At 34.0% G+C, this 20,160-nt stretch overlaps 1 protein-coding gene across 2 annotated transcripts in view; it reads right to left on the bottom strand.

The window, feature by feature from the left end:
• Nucleotides 1-19,792, bottom strand: part of GLRA3 (glycine receptor alpha 3) — a 148,950-nt gene extending 129,158 nt beyond the window's left edge. The window contains exon 1 of one of the 2 annotated variants that reach the window (XM_036240971.1): nt 19,674-19,792. In XM_036240971.1, coding sequence (XP_036096864.1) covers nt 19,674-19,744 — 71 coding nt within the window. In that variant the 5' untranslated portion in view covers nt 19,745-19,792. The remainder of the gene's footprint in view (nt 1-19,673) is intronic. The other variant, XM_036240972.1, reaches the window with a different exon arrangement.
• Nucleotides 19,793-20,160: the final 368 nt, after the last annotated feature.

Raw genomic sequence — 20,160 nt, 5'->3', positions numbered from 1 at the left:
TCATTCTTTGTATATGCTTAAGTTATTTGGGGGGAAATGTTTATCGTTTCCCAGTATACAAAACCATTTTAATATCCTCTAGATTATAGAAGTCATTTCCTTTCATCATGCATAACAAAACCTCTAAAAACAATGTTTTGTAAGAAAAGGCTAGCCAGCTTCAAGATGTAAAAAAAAAAGGGTTCACAGTGAGAGTACAAAATGTATGTCAACGCTGCCAAACTTGCTCATGGGTGAGAACAAAGAGTAACATTTTGAAAGTGGATCTCACTTATCTATTTTTCAATAAAAACATTAATTTAAAAAATCTTACTGTGATTGTAATAGATCACATTTCACCTTTTAAAGGTGCTTGTTTGTAAAAAATAAGCCATGGATTTGAATTAGGTGATATGGATTCTACCTCTGCTCTGGCTTTGCCACCTGAATTAGTGAAGCCTGAATAAAGATCAGGTCTCTAGACTTTATTCTCCTCCCATGCAGAGTGATGGGCATCTGCTGCGGTGGGGGCTGGACTGAATCCCCTAATGGACTAGGAGCGCAGCCTGCAATGGTGTAGTTCTGTGATTTTAAGTGTTGAGTCAGACTAAACTTGTCTGCTTCCTTGTTATCTTTATCTCAGAAGGCGACCTTGCCTCCTTCTTCACGGAGATAATTGAGCATTCAACTGCAGTTCTGAAATCACAACTCATATGTCTATAGCTTACCATATTCTGCATCTATTCTAACCTCCTATCTAGTCCCAGAGAAAGACTGAGCACTCTCTTCTGGTTCAAAAGCTATCTTATCAGTGATGCTGCCCTTTCTCTTTGTACCTATCATGTCTCTTCCAAAACATTTCCTAATTCATTGACTTCTTTCCTGCAGGCTATAAACAAGCTTAAACCCACTTTAAAAACTAAACTAAACAAACAAATCAAAAGCTGCCTATCTCTTGCGTCCACCATTACTTCCCCTTCTGGTAGCCTCTTGGAAAAAGGGAACCTATATTTGTTCTTTTTCTTTAACTCACCATTCAATGTTATGCTAACATATTTGTAAATGTATTTTTATACCAAAATGCACTTGAGAAGGCTACAAATAATCTTCCGTATTTCTTTCTGTTTTTACGGCATTTGACAATACTGATCATTCTTTCATTTCCAAAACTCTTCTTTTAGGTTCTGTGACATACTCCATGTTTGCCTTTTTCACTTATCATAACTTCTCTCTTTATTTTTCCAGCACCTCTTATTCTGCTCATCCCTTAGAAGTCAATGTTCTTAAAACAGTGCTTTTCAAGCCTGAATGTGCTAACGAATTATCTGCAGGGTTTGAAAAAATGCAGATTCAGGTTCAGAAAGTAGGAGGTGGAATTCAGAGTCCACATTTACTCTTCTTAAAAAATATATATATTTTTAATGTATTGGGTATTTCTAATAACCTCCCAGATGATGATTATTGGCTGGTTCAAGAGCCACATTTTTGAAGGATTCCAAAATGGTGGCAGACTGAATGGAAGCTACACAGACAGTCTCCCAGGACCAAACTAAAATTACAATTAAAACACAGACAAATCGGCGGGAAAAAGTAACAGAAAAGCAGCTTGCGAGGACCATATAACCAAGGATACTGACTAGGAGGCTAAATAGCATGTTATTAAACAATGAATGGGTCACCGAGGAGATCAAGGAAGAAATTAAAAACTTCCTGGAAACCAATGAAAATGAACACACAACACAAAATCTATGGAATGCAGCAAAAGTAGTTCTGAGAGGGAAGTCCAGAGCACTACAGGCCTACCTCAAGAAACAAGAAAAATTTCTAATTGACTGTCTAACCTCACAACTTAAAGAATTAGAAAGCAAACAAAAAGAAAACCCCAGAGCAAGTAGAAGGAAGGAAATAGTAAAGATCAGAGCAGAAATAAATGACATAGAGACTAAAAAAACAATTCACAGGATCAATGAAACAAAGAGCTGGTTTTTCGAAAAGATAAACAAGATTGATGGACCCTTAGCTAGACTCACCAAGAAACAAAGAGAGAGAACCCAAATACACAAAATCAGAAATGAAAGAGGAGAAGTAACAACCAACACCACAGAAATACAAAAGATCGTTAACAGCTACTATGAACAACTATATGGCACAAATGCAACAATCTAAGCGAAATAGACAAATTTCTAGAAACACACAGTCTCCCAAAACTGGACCGGGAAGAGAAAGAAAACTTGAACAGACCAAAAACAACTAAGGAAATTGAAGAGGTAATCAAGACTCTCCCAGCAAACAAAAGCCCAGGCCCAAATGGCTTCATGGGTGAGTTTTACCGAACATTCAAAAAGAACTAACACCCATTCTCCACAAACTATTTCAAAAATTCAAGAAGAAGGAAGACTTCCAAACACATTCTATGAGGCCAGCATAATTCTAATTCCAAAACCAGAAAAAGACACAAAAAAGAAAGAAAACTACAGGCCAATATCCCTGACGAACATAGATGCGAAAATACTAGCAAATTGGATCCAGCAATACATCAAAAAAATTATTCACCATGACCAAGTAGGATTCATCCCAGGGAGGCAAGGCTGGTACAATATTCGCAAATCGATAAATGTAATACACCACATAAACTAAATGAAGAATAAAAACCACATGATCATATCAATAGATGCTGAAAAAGCACTCGACAAAATCCAGCACCCATTTCTGATAAAAATGCTCAGCAATGTGGGAATAGAGGGATGATATCTCGACATAATAAAGGCCATATATGAAAGACCTTCAGCCAACATCATACTCAATGGGCAGAAAGTAAAAACATTTCCCTTAAGAAAATGAACAAGACAGAGATGTCCACTTTCGCCGCTCTTATTTAACATTGTACTGGAAGTCTTAGCCACAACAGTCAGACATGAAGAAAAAATAAAAGGGATCCAAATTGGAAAAAAGGAAGTGAAACTGTCATTATTTGCAGATGACATAATATTATACTTAGAAAACCCTAAAGACTCCAACAAAAATCTACTAGACTTAATAAATGAATTTGGCAAAGTAGCAGGATACAAAATTAACGTCAAAAAGTCAACAGCATTCTTATACACAAATGATGAACTCACAGAAAGAGAAACTGAAAAAACAATCCCATTTACCATCGCAGCAAAAAAATTAAGATACCTAGGAGTAAACTTAACCAAAGAAGTAATGGACCAATTTGCAGAAAACTACAGGACATTGAAAAAAGAAATAGAGAAAGATATAAAAAAGCAGAAGCACATACCCTGTTCATGGATTGGAAGAATTGACATCATTAAAATGTCCATATTACCCAAAGCAATCTATAGATTCAATGCAATCCCCATCAAAATACCAACAATATATTTCACAGAACTAGAACAAATACTTCAAAAGTTCATATGGAACCAAAAAAGACCCCGAATAGCCACAGCAATTTTGAAAAAGAAGGAAAAAGTAGGTGGGATCACAATATCAGATATCAGGTTATACTACAAAGCAACTGTAATCAAAACAGCCTGGTATGGCCCTAGAACAGGCATATAGACCAGTGGAACAGAACAGAGAACCCAGAAATGGACCCAAGGCAATATGCTCAATTAATATTTGACAAAGGTGACAAGAGCATATAGTGGAGTAAAGACAGCCTCTTTAATAAATTGTGTTGGGAAAATTGGACAGCTACATGCAGAAAAATGAAACTAGACCATCAACTTACACCATACACAAAAATAAACTCAAAATGGATAAAAGACTTAAATGTGACCGTGAATCCATAAAAGTTCTAGAAGAAAATCTAGGCACCAAAATTTCAGACATCACACACAGCAGAATTTTCACTGATACATCATCTAAGGCAACAGAAACAAAGGAAAAAAATGAACACATGGGACTACATCAAACTCAAAAGCTTCTGCACAGGAAAAGAAACAACCATCAAAATGGAAAGGCAACCCACTGTATGGGTTGCCAATGATACATCAGATAAGGGGTTAATTTCCAATATACATAGAGTGCTCATACAACTCCACAAAAGGAAGACAAAGAACCCAATTAAAAAATGGGCAGAGGAACTAAATAGACACCCCTCCAAACAGGACATACAATGGCTAAGGGACATATGAAGAAATGCTCAACATCACTAAGCATCAGAGAGATGCAAATTAAAACAATAATGAGGTATCACCTCACACCTGTCAGAATGGCCGCCATCAACAAATCATCAAACAAGTGTTGGCGAGGGTGTGGAGAAAAGGAGACTCTAGTGCACTGCTGGTGGGAATGCAGACTGGTGCAGCCACTATGAAAAACAATATGGTGTTAACTCAAAAAATTAAAAGTTGAATTGCCATTTGATCCAGTGATCCCGCTTCTAGGAATACACCCTAAGAAGCCTGAAACACCAATCAGAAAGAATATATGTACCCCCATGTTTGTAGCAGCACTATTTACAATAGCTAAGATCTGGAAACAGCCCATGTGTCATCACTAAAAGAATGGATAAAAAAGCAGTGGTACATATACACAATGGAGTACTATGTAGCTATAAGAAAGAAAGATCTCTTATCCTTTGAGATGACATGGAGGGACCTGGAAAGTATTATCCTAAGTGAAACAAGCCAAGCAGGAAAAGAGAAATATCACATGATCTCACTTATATATGGAATATAATGAATATAACAGTCTGAGGAATAGGGTAGACCCAGAAACATGGAAGTAGGGTACAGACGGACAACCCTCATGAGAGGGGGGATGGGGGTGGGAAGAGATAAACCATAGAACTTATATGCATGTATGCATAACCAATGGACATGGACAACAAAGCTGGGGACGGGGGCAGGGGGGAGGGAGAGGAGGGTGTCAATGGGGTAAAAAAGGAGAAACTTTTGTAACAAAAATAAAATAAAAAATAAAAAAAAAGATATTGAAGTCCAAGGAATATAACTTCAATACCTATATGCTTAGACTCTCTACTCTTTTGTTGCACTATATATGGCTGGAAAGACACACTTATTCTTTCCATAGTTTGAAAGCACTTGCAATATTATCTTCTAGAAACAGTATCATGTCTGTTAGATTTCTTATCACATTTTATTTTAATTGCTTATTTTTGTTCTTATCTGCCATTGCACTCATTGTAAACTCAGTGAGGTAACTTTTGTCCCTCCTAATTATTACTATATGCAGTGTTTTGTACAGAGTAGGCAAAACAATAAATACTCATTGAATTACTGACTAGGTAACTGGATAAAAAGAGAAAGCTACCTTTCTCTGTGACCAGGGAATTTTTCTGTCATCAATAATTTATCCATTTTTATATTCTCAAGGCTTTTTGGAAATAAAAAATAGTTACTTCTCAGAAAAATCTTAGAGATCTTTGGTACATTATCATAAGTTAGTTTTCTTTCATGACTCATAAATTGATTCTGAAGGAAATTTCAAAAGAATAGTTTTTTAAAAATGGTTTGAGAAGAGGCAACATTTAGATGTTCTATTATGACATTGTAGGGGGAGAACCCAGAATTTAGAACCAAAAAATTAGGGTATAAATCCCAACTGTGAACAATCTTGGGTAACAATATTAAACAATTTAAACTTCAAATTGTGCATTTTAAATTAGGGATAATACTTGCAGTAATTCATAGTTTATTTGTATTATGAAATAGAAGATGATATCTGTGAATCTCCTTTGAAAAAATCTCAATATTATTATTTAAGCTATTAAATTTTCAATGTGTATGTTAAAATGTTGTAAGTTACAACCATATCATCTTTGAGTGTAAGAGTGCACTTTAATGTTCCATCTGTGTTTCTGATTTTTTTTTTACATTAAAGTCTCAGAAGAAAGAAATGGGTGGATTTAATTTTTAACTTTCTCCATTTATTTTTGAACAATATCTATGCCTGTTATTAAATGCATTTTTATTGATGCGTTCATAAAATAAACAATACACTTATACCCGCAAAAAAAAAAAAAAAAAAAAAGAACCACATTTTTTTTTTTAAATTCTCACTCGAGGACATTTTTGCATTTATCCTCAGATAAAGCGGGAGGGATAGAGGGAGGAAGAGAGAGAAAGAAACATCAACCCGTCACCACACACAACCCCAACAGGGCCAGGGACAAACTGCAACCAAGGAACGTGCCCTCAGTGGGAACCAAACAGGGGTCTCTCTGGTCCATGGGCCAACGCTCTAACTGCTGAGCCAAACCGGCCAGGGTACAAAAACCACGTTTTGAGTAGCAATGCCCTCAGAGTGGGGGAGGACTTTCTGCATCTGCAGGCTGCAGTGATAACAGGTGTGCTGTGTTATCCATACCTTAGCCCTCAGTGAAATAGGGCCTGGGGCAGCTAGAGCCAGGTTTGATGACTCTGTAAATCACCAGGCTTTTTTGCTTACCCCAGGTGGGATAAAATAGCCATGTATGCTCAAGTGTAACACAATGTCAGAAAACCCTGCCCCAGAATTCTAGCCAACAATCTCATCCATTCCCAGGTCCTGTCATCCCACCTCCATTTTGAAGTTTTTCATTAACTAGACATCTCATAGGTGTCAGCTTCACTACACATATCTGGAACTTAACTTATGATACTTTTCTACATAATTGTCCCTCTTATGTTCTATTCTTGTTATGGTCCTATTATTCACCAGGTTACTAAAGGTATAATTATGAGGAATATCCTAGACATTTTTCTCTTTGTCTCTCACCTCCAATTAAAAGAACAGCTTTGTGTTTGTTTCGTTTTGTTTCTCATATCTGCTCCCTTCCCTCTAGTTTTGGGAGGTCCTATTGAGTTGACTATGCGCTTCTTTCCCTGATGCCTGTTCTGCCCCTCCCCATCATCAACATATTTTCTTCTAATTTCTCCACATTATTTCTTTAGTGATATTTCTAAAACATAATCTGCTCATGATATTTTCTTACTGAGAATAGTTCCTTTTCTGTCTCAGTTACACTGATTTCCACAGTATGGAATATAAAACATAACCTGGAGCTTCTGGGCCTCCCTTTGAAGGCACTTCCAAGCAGTTATACTTGCCACTTCTGTTTACCACTCAGTGGCCAGAACTTGGCCACATGGACACACAAAGCTGCTAGGGAAACTGAAAAATCTTCAGCCTCTTGGAAGTGCCTTTAAAGAGAAGACTTTTCCTCTTTTTTTGGAGGCTGAAAGGCAGCTGTGCTGACTGGAGTCCAAGCATTTCTCTTGGATCACCACATTAAGGGTGGCAAAGCAATAAGATGAAAGGATTGGTGCCTTGGCCAGGTAGTTCAGTTGGTTATATCCTTATCCTGATATGTCAAGGTTGCAGGTTCGATCCCCAGTCACAGCACATACAAGAATCAACCAATGAATGTATAAATAAGCGGAACAAATTGATGTTTAGTCTCTCTCTCAAAAAAAAAAAAAAAATCAATAAAAAAAATTTAGATTTCTTAAAAAAATAAAATAAAAAAATTGAAAGGATTTGTAAACACCCATTCCAGATTTGGTTCCTTCCTTCCTTCCTTCCTTCCTTCCTTCCTTCCTTCCTTCCTTCCTTCCTTCCTTTCTTTTTTCTTTCTCTCTACTTTCTTTCTCCTCCTCTTCCTTTTCTCTCTTTTTTACTTTTGAAAGGAAAATAAATCTTTCTTAAACCAATATTTTTGTGTGCTTTCCATCACTCACAAATGAACCTATTCTGAACTAACACAGCAATAAAGGGTTAGTTTGTTCATCCCTTGTTTATTTTCTTGCCACTTAACACCTCACACATCTACCATTGTAATGGATTTTAGAAAAAAAATAGGTTTTTGGAATAAGGACTACTGATATTAAATGAAGTGAGAAATTATAGCTTAATGTTAAGTACATATTTTTTGTAAAAGAGAGATGATCACATTTCTGACTGTTAGTTACAAAAAAATGCTATCTAGATGGATACAGCTCTGCTCATTATAGTTATTAAGTGGCATATTAAATATAGTCACTCAGTCTATAGAAAGGTCACCCAGCTCTTCAAAGGCAAACTGAGACGCGATCCTGAGTCTTCTTTCTCCAAATTCTTTCTTGTTTCACATGTGCACATAAATGCATGCACAGAGGGACAGAATGCAAGAATAACTAAGAAAACTGTGAAATACACTAGCTGTCTCCTATACAGGTGTAAATCTCATCTTATTTTTACTATCTTTTTGAGCTTGAAGTTTTATTTCCTCTAGAAATTTAAATTTTTTATATCAATTATTCTTTCCAGTGTAATCGTTGCTGTACATTAACATAAATAATTGTACATATACACACAGAGCAAAATTTGAAGTTCACTTGCTATTGTTTAAGTGACAATATTTTGGCTCACAAAAAAACCTAATTCTTTGCCATAGTTTCAGGAGACATGAGCTAAGGTCTGCAGCAGAGTCAGTGTCTTTGACGGTTCTCACTTTAAGAATTGCAGGAAGAGCCCGGATGGTGTGACTCAGTGTTTGAGGGTCGACCCATGCACAAAGAGGTCGCTCGTTCAATTCAGGACTCAAACCTAGGGTGCATGCCTAGGTTTGGGCCCAATCCTCATTTGGGGGCATGCAGGAGGCAGCCAATCAATATTTTCTCTCATTGACGTTTCTGTCTCTCTCTCTCCCTTCCTCTCTCCCTAAATTCAATAAAGAAAATAATAATAATTAAAAAAAAAAAAAGATTTTCAGGAAGAAAGAGATACCCTAAATTTCAAGGATTTAAAGGGGGAGAAAGGATATCATAACCTTTTAAAGTTTTTCCATGTCATTACAAAGAAACAACCAAAAGCAGAAAGATTTCTAGTAGTTTTATCCATATAATCCTCTTTTAACTCTATTATTTTCAATAATTAAAATACGAGGCAAGTCAAGGACACAGGAGGTTCATTCATACTCATAATTTATAGAGATAGATTGCTTCTAAGTTTGGGGAAGTCAACATTTCATTACATATTTCATTCCTTTTTCCCTTATGACAGATGTAACTTTGTTTATAAAACTATGAAAAGTCATAAATCTTCTTTTCTTGGATTTTTGTTTTATTCAATATATCAATAACTAAGTTTCAGGCCTCAAATTCCAGTTATCTTAATAAACATTTGGTGATTTTTTTCTAACACCCTACAATAGTCATATATTTTTTTCTTTGGAAGTTAGTCGTATAATAATGTAAATTATGAATTAATTAGAAAAAAATGTGGGGTCCCTTGATAGCAATGTTGCTATGAAACTTGCTGTCACCCCCATTTCACATGGAAACTGGTCTGTTCTTTCTGCTAACCATCCTTTTCCTGCTCGAAATACTCTTCCCTCTTTTCTCCCCTCTCAAGTTCTACCCACTGTTTAAGACCCATTTACATTTCCTTCTTCCTTGTAGAGAATTTACACTCCTTTCCATTCCTAAAAATATGTTTGTTTTTTCCCTCAATATTATCATTGTTATTATCTGTGGTAGTTCTTTATGACTACATTTTAAAATTGCCAACAAAAAAGAAATACTTATTTAACCACTCTTTCTAAAATCTCTTGGGCCTAAAAAATAAATGTATGTGAATAAACAAGTTAAAAGAGAAAAACAAATATTCTGTGATATCAGTGGTTCTCAATTTATCTAAAGAATCAAAAACTCATTAGTGATTATGATCCCAGAACTGTGATAGGTACAATAATAGAAATTCAAACAGAATCCATTGAGACTATGCATTATATATTTATTATTTAGGATGGTCATTAAATTATGTGTTCTCTTTCTGTTGTATAAATCTTATAAAAAATAGATAATTAAAATTATATATTGATTTAAAGATATAGTTTTATATATGTATATAAAATATTTGATATATATACTTAATAGTTATTTGCTACAACAATTATTATATGAAATGTTATTTCCATTTTTTCAATATTTCAAAAAGAATAAGCTCTCATTCTCAGCTGGTGTGGCTCAGTGGATTGAACGTTGTCCCATGAACTGAGAGGTCCCAATTCAATTCCTGGTCAGGACACGTGCCTGGGTTGTGGGTTTGATCTCCAGTAGGAGGTGTGCAGGAGGCAGCCAATCAATGTTTCTCTTTCACATCAATGTTTCTATCTTTCTCTCTCCATTCCTCTCTCTCTAAAAAATTCATAAAAAAATATTTTAAAAGAAAAGAAAGAATCAGCTCTCACAGGATGACAGCTCAGCACTGGTCCCTTTAGGAGAGGTGGGTATAGTTCCCAAACAGAAACAAGTGAGGCATAGGTAAGGAGGGAGGAAATGAGAAAAATGTAGCTTTCTTTCCTAGAATTTTTCAGTGAACTCAAAGAGAGATAACAAGCAAATGGTAAATACCTTACCACAAACAAAATTAGGAGTAAAGAAGATATGAAGTACCAAATTACCTCTTGAATGCTAGAAGCAGAGAAAGACAGTATAGTGGTTTTTAGTTATGCCTAAAGAGTGTTACTTATTAGAAGTTGTCAATCTGCTTTTGGGGAACAAATAACAATGCTTTATTCCAAAATTAGTGAGCCCTTTTAGTGTACTAGACACTCTTTTAAGCTCTGGGAATAGAACTAGAAATATGTTACTGTCCCTGCCCTCAAGGATGTCACAATTTTAACTAGAGGTAGTACTCTGGCAATTACCACACCCCTTGGATATGTGCAATAATAAAGGCACGAGGTACTTGGAAACGCAGAGGAGGCGTTGGGACAAAATAAACCAAAGATCTTGTATGTGTATATACATAACTAATGGACACAGACAACAGTTTGGGGAAAGCAGGAGGTGGGTGGGAACAGGGACTAGGGGGGTCAATGAGGGGAAAAAAGGGGGACATCTGTTATACTTTCAACAATAAATATAATAAAAGAAAGAAGGAAAAAAAGAAAGCCAGCAAGAAAGAAAAACTAGATATCCCCACCTAGACTTGGGGAGGATCAGATAAGGATTTTTGAGAAGGTAAAGTGAGTTGAGTAGAAATTAGACAGATGGAATTCACATTTTCCTCCCAGTCATTGGATACAAGGCATTTGAGTGGTCGTTTCACTGAGGTTCAAACCTCTTATCTTCTCCCAGGTCCCCACCTTAAGAACTGTATGATCAATCAGAACCAAACCAAGCTAAAACAAAACAAGGCAAACATCAAAGAAAATAAATAAATAAGCTATAATGATACCATCTCCAAGATTCTTTTTAAAAATAGTTGTGTAAAATTATGAATATCTTCTAAAACTGATGTTAATGGGGGCAGTAGTGATTTGAAATTAATTGATAGAATGCCCAGTGCTTTCTGGGAACCATACATATTTATGAAAAAAATATGTTGCAAAGTTCTCTAATGCCTTTAGAATTAGTTTATCTTAAAGAATGTCAATAGATAAATGATGACAACTATTTGTTTATTTTATAAAGTTGCAAAGCTCTAATAAAATCCAAAACAAGTAAATACTTTCTTTATTTTTAGGTCATGATCCTAAATGGTAAAACTATACAACTCTAGTCTAGGTAGCATCATGAAAAGGTATCAACCATTATACCTTGTATTCTCATCAGGGGTGATAGCACCCCAGAGGGGTGAGAGAAAGTTTTATCTTATATTGGGGTATAAAATCTTCTCATTTATAAAACATATATATATTCCATTCCATGCATGACATTGAATGAAATATTATGAAGGTAAAACAAAAGTTAGAAACAATCCTATCCTCATGAGACTTGCAGTTAAGAGGAAGAGAGAAGATTTGCATGAAAATCTAAAATACATGTTTGAACATAATAAAGCCCTGTTTTCCTTCTACAGTGGCTTACTGTTAAAAGTTGAGGTTCTGTTTCCCACGTATACTCTGCACACTGCCTGGAATATAGTCATTTCTAATAGAGAAATTCAGGTAGAATGCTGTAGGAACTCTGAAACTGGAGCAATCAAGCTTCGCGCATGGAGTAGCTAGATGGAAAAGGTTATCGACTCAAATCATGTCTCAAATGAAAACACACTTTCCACCAGCAGAAGGGTCATTTTAAGTGAAGATGCAAACATAAAATAAAATAAAATAAAATAAAATATACAAAGACAAATATTTTTGAGGAATATATATATGGTGTTTTAGTTTTTATTGATGAAATTATTTGATAAATGTTTTCCATCTGAGATAAAAAGGTCTTTATTATTAGAAAATAAAGTTTATGAGATGACCACGTTAGAGATATTTTTGAGAGATTCTCAAATTTAGTCATCCTATGTTAGTAATTATTGTATAATGGTATAAGGACTATCTCAGGGTCTAGCCTGAATTCCCAACTGTGATGGGAAATGTTTGTATGCAATCATAGAAAATTCTTCACCATTTGCATTGGAAGTTGTTCCATTCAATAAACTCTTTACAGAGGATTTTAATAATTTTAATATTTTACACTATTCTTATTTGTAACACTAAAGCTACTACTGTGCATTAAATTGTCTGAGAGGTGCTGATAATATACTTCCTCCTAAAAACATTTCTAGTATGGAGATTCTGAAAGAATTTAAGAACTTTACTGTGATGAAATTGCTTCTTCTTTTTTAAAAACATTGTTTCCTCTTCTGACAACATCTGAGGATTTAAAACTTAAAATATGTGGGGTTGCCGTGCAGTTGGTAGAATAGCTCTGTTTTGTGTGGCTGAACAGCTATTCACACACTTTCTGTTTGTGGCTAAACAGGCAATCCTGTCTTGGAATGCTTACCTTCACTCTAGAACCTGTTCTCTGAAGGTTACTCATTTGTCTCTCTTCCTGATACACTCCCCCAAGCAAGGAAAAGCTACAGCTATACCATTTTCCTAGTGTGGAATGACAAACAACCCACATTTCCACATAGCATTTATCTACATATAAGTTTATTTTCAATAACTACTGTTAATCCAAGTAAAAAGATGAACGTATGGACAAAGATAAGAAACAGTTTTGGTGGGGAAATCAAGGAGGATCCACTATACATGCTCCATGAAGTAAGGAAAAGAAAATAATGTATGTCCTCCAAAATAATTCCCTAGAAATCACCTAGAAACATTTAAGTGAATAAAATGTATTATCCATGGTGGACTAGTTTAGGAGATTAGTTGAAATTAGACCATTGGAAGTGTTTACAGAAAAGTGATAGAAAGATATATGCTATTGAATAAGAGCACATTCTTGGCATCAACAGGATAAAACCAATAAATCTGTGACCTTGTCATTTTGTTATGATCAATCTCACCTCCACAGTTTAGCTCAGAGCTCCCGAGTACCTCATCTCTGTGCCCTTCTCTAAATGTTCTATCTTTGTTATATAAAACTATTTTCTCTGTTCTCTTTTCTTTACACAAGTATGGTCACCTTCATATACTGTGACTGTTCATCTACCATTCAAACATTGTTTCTGCATTCCAGCTGGTAGCAGGATATCAGGATCTGCTGCTAGCATCTCAAAACACCCCAGACCAAGTTCAATGTCCTCTTTTCTTCAACAATTCAAATCCTCTGATTTTATTTCTTTAAAAAGACCATATTTTCTACATCAAACTAAAGAGTTTTGCACAGCAAAAAAAAAAGAACAAAACAAAATGACAACCTACTGAATGGAAGAAGATATTCGCCAATGATATATTTGATAAGAGGTTGATTTCCAAAATATATAGTCATACAACTCAACAACAACAACAACAACAAAAACCCACAAACCACCCAATTAAAAAATGGGCAAATATGGACCTGAATAGACACTCCTCCAAAGAGGACATACAGATGGTCAATAGATATAGATAAATATGTTCAGCATCACTAATCATCAGAGAAATACAAATTAAAACCACAGTGAGAGATTACCTCATACATATCAGAATGTCTATCTTCAATATATCAATGAACAACAAGTGTTGGTGAGGATGTGAAGAAAAGAGAACCCTCATGCACTGTTGATGTTAATGTAGATTGGTGAAGCCACTGTGGAAAACAGTACGGAATTTCCTCAAAAAATTGAAAATGGAACTGCCTTATGACCCAGTGATTCCATTTCTGGGTATATATCTGAAGAAACCCAAAACACTAATTTGAAAGAATATATACACACCCATGTTCATTGCAGCATTATTTACAATAGCCAAGATATGGAACCAATCAAGTACCTATCAATAGATGAGTGGGAAAAGATGTGGTACATATACACAATGGAATAATACTTGTCTATATAAAAGAATGAAATCTTACTTTTTGCAAGAGCATGGATAGACCTAAAGGGTATTATGCTAAGTGAAATAAGTCAGGCAGAGAAAGACAAATACCATATGATTTCACTTATATGTGAAATCCAAAGAACAGTATAAACAAACAAACAAAATAAAAACAGACTCATAGATAACAGAGAAAAAACTGACAGTTGCCAGCAGGGAGGGGGTTTGGGGGACTGGGTGAAAAAAGGTAAAGGGATTAAGAAGTATGAATTGAGAGTTACAGAATAGTCACTGAGGTATAAATTACAGCATAGGGAATATATTCAATAACATTAAAATAACTATATGTGATCTCAGATGGGTACTGGAAATATGGGGGGAATCACTTGGTAAAGCGTATGATTGACTACTTTACTGTACACCTGAAACTAATATGAAATAACATCGACTGTAACTAATATTGAAAAATAAATAATTAGCTGATCTAATAACTTTTCTAAAAGGTCATGAAGGCCATCTTTGGGTAGTCCACCAACTATTTTGTTTTAATTGTTTTTGCAAAATTATTAGAAAATAAGATCTATATAATAGAGTTAAAGGAATAAGGAAATAAATAAATAACTATAATAAAATAAAAGATCATATTTTGAATAAAAGATTCAAACATGGTCTCCAAATTCTAAAACAAGCAGATTATTATTTCTTCTTGTAGTTTTGTCATTGTTGTTTGTTTACATAGTTCTTACTATTATTAAGCACTATTAGCTATCTTATGATTAATTATAATTTTGAAGTAAGTTATACCTCTGAAAGAGAGGAGCTTATAGAAATTTTCTGAGTCAAGTTACAAGACCATTCCTGTAATAATAACTATCCAGTCATAATTAAATTATTTGCTTCTAAATTTTACCAATATTGCACTGTGAAAGGAAGTGGTGACTCCTCCATATTTCTGCAGGTTTATTATTGAAGCCATCTCAATAGTTGTTGCCATTAAAATATAATTTTAAACCATAAATTGGAATTCCAACTGAATTTGACCATCACCATTCCCTAAGCATATTATAGGCCTATCATTTCTGTGCATAAAATACTTTCTTGATATTTTATATCTGTCCATGGAACAAGTATCTTAGAAGATCTAGGACAAGTATCAATCCCTCTGAATAGCTTCCCCATCTCACACTCCCCCAACATTGTTGTGTTTAGCTTTTTTCACTTGGCTCTTTGTGTTTTCTTCCTTGCTCGATTCTAAGTTTCATGTTGGGAAAGATGGTAATTTCCCAATTATTCCTAGCCAAATTGCACCCAGCACAGATATTTGTGTAGTGATTCTGGTAAAGAAATCTTGTTGAATTGCTTAACATTACATATGAAGCACACATTTGTTGATTGAGTTCCCTCAGTACATATTTGTGTGATCAACAGAGAAAAAAGATATATAGAAGAGGAATAGTTTATAAGCTGTTTTCTGAATCTGTAGGGAAAACTGCTTGAGGCATTGACTAGAAAACTGGGTCATGGTCCTTCTATACTTGGGAAAATGTATCACTATTTAGAGACACAAAGGAAAGAAGCATATATCATATGTAGCATGATATTTTAAAAACTATATAGAATACTGCTACTGCACCTGAATATAAGAAATCATAGTAAGAAAAGTTTATTCCTTAAAGTATATTTTTCTTTGCTATCTTACATAAGAAAATAGAGCCAACATTAAAGGTGGTTCTCTCTATCCTGTAAAACATAGCAAAATCAAAAACAAGAAATTCTATGCTAAAATGTTTTTCTTAGACTTTGCAATAAACCAATAAAATATTTTATTTGTGATTGTCATGAAGTCTGAAATTCACACATTTGGCTCTTAACATAATGTAACATAATTTATTCATATAGCAAGGATGTGTTGGTATCAAACTGTAAAAATGAAAATCAAAATTGTATGTGATGAAAATAGTTAATTTAAACAAAAAAATGTTGGCAGTTCCCCTACTTTTGGAATTTTTTCTTCAAACTCTTCATAATCATCACTTATCTACATTTCAAAGAAAGCTGAACACTGGTGTTTTGTTCTTTATTTTATTAATATGAGAACTAGAACCCAAAAGCCATAGAAGAATTGCGTCAAAAAAGGAGCAATATCTGAGCAAAGTGTGAAACTTTTAAAAATTTCCCTAATAAGAAATTCAGATTTCTTATGTCCGTTTATAAAATTTTCTCACTTATTTTTTCTTAAAAGAACTGTTTATTTTTAAATAATCCTCTTTTATAATTGTATTTCTTATACCAGAGTTATTCTGGTAATTAATACTTCTAATCATATTATTGTAGTAAATATTTTTGTTTTGATGTTTTTAGCTTAATATAATTTACTGAAAAGTAGAAATTATGCTAAATTAAGATAACTAGAATATCAAGATATTCTAGTTAATTAAGATAACTAAGATATCATCTGTGGGCTTGCAATAATAGTCTAAGAAAATGTTAGAAATTTTTATAATAATATTGCACTGATCAAATTTTATAGTAGTAATAGCAACAGAAACTCTCAAACATTTCTTGCAGGAGTATATATAGGTACAACTACTTTGGAAAACTTGCAGTTAAACCTATGCAGTATCTACTAAATCACCCCTTGATCCAACCATTCTTGTTCAAGAGAAAGAATTGGACCCAACCCATACAATCCCCAAAATGAATGTATTCACAAAAGACATCATCGCAGCACTAGCCAAAACCTAAAAAATACTCAAACATTCATAATACAACAATAGATAAATTGTGATGTCTTCCTATAGTGGAAGACCATATAACAATGAGAAGAAACAATTGCTACATGCAACAATATGGATAAACACATAAACATAATGCTCATAAAAATAAAGCAGACTCAAATGAGTATTTATATAAAGTTCAAAAGCAGGAAAAACATATTTATTGTTGCATAAGTCAGGATTGTGATTATCTTTGGGCAAAGAAGTGCCTGGGAAAGGATATGGTGATAGAAGAGGGCAGAGTGAGGGTTTCTGTGATGTTGACAGTGCTACTTCTTGGTCATGGTCTCATTACATGAGTGTGTTATCTTTGCGAAACTTTATATGGAACTTGTCATTTGTACACTTTTCTGTATGTATGTTGTATCTCAATAAAAATTTTAAAAATATTTAAAAACCTATGAAAAAAGCTTGTACTCATAAATTATTTAATTATAAATATTGATGGTTTCTATATGTTTTTTTTTTGCCTCCAAATCACCCCAGAAAGACTATTTTTAAATTGAAAATATATATTTATAAATTTTTATTAAATATTTTTTCCTTTTTTTTCTTTACATGTGTCCTTTTTGCTCAATACATCACAAATAGACTTAGTTAACAAAATATAGTTTCCATAAAGATATTTATTTTATAAAAGATTTCCAGTTGAGGGAATTTCATTTTCTTTACTATAGAAAATTTTCTTTCAAGGATCATCACTGAAAATAAAGATATTTATTTTTTTGAATGTGATTAAAGCTCTTCACAGAGTGATGAGCTATTTCTCATCTAAGACTAGTCTAAGATAGAGAAAAATTTTATTCAATTTATGAAAGAAGAAGAAAACTTGATGAAAACTACATGTATCATATAAACTTCTATATTGGGTATGTCTTTTTCAAGGGATTATATTTTTGGATTATTCATAAAAACATTTTTAAAAAAGTATTTAATATTAATGAAAGTAAATTCTTATAATCATGATTGTGAGTTTGAAATACAATTTTTGTGAATTTCAATAAAACTAGACAAAAATCAGAGGCTCTAGTGATGAAGATTACATATCTAAGAATATATTATAACAAATATGGTGAATTGTAATGATATAGATTTGGCCATATTGACCAAAACATTTTAGTTAGCAACATCAAGCTTCCTAAATCTGAATATCTATTAACTAAGATTTTATGATTTTTTGAAAAAATAAATATGCTTATTATTATCTAAAATACTAACAAGTAATTACAGTAAAATGACCAGTGTCTCTTATAACATAAACTCCTTTCCATGAAGTTTCCATAAATGTAAAAAAGCTTTACACTCTTTGCTTTGATCACTACATATAAAATTGATGAAAATTGTAAAGTTAAAAAATGTACTGTCTTGCCTGGCCACTGTGGCTCAGTGGACTGAGTGTGGTCCCATGGACTGAGAGGTTCCAGTTAGATTCCTGGTCAGGGCACATGCCTGTGTTGCAGGCTCAATTCCCAGTGGGGGGTGTGGAAGAGACAGCCTATGAATGTTTCTTTCTCACATTGATATTTCTGTCTCTATCTCCCTTTCTCTCTCTCTCTAAAAAATCAATAAAAATATAATTTTTTAAATGTACTGTCTTATTAGGATATTTTCACTGAAAATATTCTGGTTTACAATGGTTCAGCCCATTAATAAAAAGTCAACATTTTCAGAAATATAATAACCTTCATAACTAGTTCCTGTTATTACAGGCTTTTCAAAATAATGTAACTTTCTGTAAGGTAGTTTTTATGAAATACACTATGCTTTTCTAAGGTGCTCAAAGATAAAAAATTTGACCTAGCAACCCAGAAAAGAATACATACTTTAAATAGAAATCAGTATAAAGATAACTTACTCTAGTTATTTTATTTCATCCTCTTGAAAGCTTCTGAGCCATAAAATGGAAATTATAATATGATAATTATAATAGCAAAATAAAATTTATATTGATAGTTCAAAAATCTATATGAGCAGTATCTTGCTTATACATTGTTTAATTAAAAACAGAGGTTAAATTATCTAATTTTTTTTTCTAATCTCTCTTTTCCTCTTTAAATTAATTATAAGGAAAAATAAGGCCTACCAAATATAACTGGACATGATAGGAAAAAGACATGCCACAGAACAATATTATTATTCTATGGGTTTATTATACTACATTCTCAAAAAAGATTATTCTTGACATACAACATATCTAATGATTTATTTATGATACCTGAGCTAAGTTCATTAGAAAATAGCACTTCAAGGTCTTTATTTTTATTCATTTAACTTAACCTCTGGATATATCAACAATGCTCAGAATATTTCTGATTAGTATAGGTTTAAAAAGTTAGTAATGTTCCATTTCTAATTGCTAAATGCTTTTAATTCCCCCCAAAAGAGAGTAACATCCAGAACTTATAATTTACTTAGAAAAAGGAAGCTCAAATAGCAATTCAAGAAAGAAAACTTGGCTTTGGAAAGAACTTTTCTAGGATAATTTCAGCTGTTATTAATATAAAATGCCAGTTACTAAAATGCATTAATTTCTGAAAATAGCGCAAAGATACATGTTTTTAGAGGTCTCAATAGATAGACTGCTACATGCTTTAGACATGAAACAATACAATTTAAGGAGTGCTCTCAACAAGGCAACTACTAATTGCATTCGTGGTCTCCTCAATAACAAGTGGTTGCATCCTAGCACGAAAGCTTTAATAAGTTCTCCAACTGTTAAATACAAGTGGACTCACCTGAGTAGCAGTGCTGCTTCCCAGAAATAAAATCCCGAAACTAATGTCCGAAAGTGTCTCACGTGGGCCATGATACGGAGAGATATTCACGATCCTGAAATTGGTCTTATCCAAGGCATGGGGCAACGAGAAAGCCAGGAATGAGAATGTGCTAACTCGGTGTGGTGGTGGAGAGGCAAACGCCCAGAAAGCTTCAGCACCACAGACAGCTCCCCGCGGTCGGCGGAGGCCCTGGCAGCCTTTCAAACCCTTGAAATTCCCTTTCGACCCCTTCTGAGCATTGAGCAGAGGGACATTAACAGGGTTACAAATGTGCAGGTGATTTACACAGTGAAAGCGGAATAATGGATGAGATGAAATGTATGAAGTGCCTAGGTTCTGGGCAACAGTTCACTGGAGTTCTAGCGGCAAAGGAAGAATGCTGTCCTTTCCTGTCTCAGACCCACGTTTGGAGAAAGAACAGCAGCAACAGCCAGAACGAAGATGC

This window comes from Molossus molossus, unplaced genomic scaffold, assembly GCF_014108415.1.
Source record: "Molossus molossus isolate mMolMol1 unplaced genomic scaffold, mMolMol1.p scaffold_m16_p_4, whole genome shotgun sequence".
Classification (NCBI taxonomy): Eukaryota; Metazoa; Chordata; class Mammalia; order Chiroptera; family Molossidae; genus Molossus; species Molossus molossus.
Note: the sequence above shows the minus strand (reverse complement) of the source record. Positions and strands in the feature narration are given on the sequence as shown.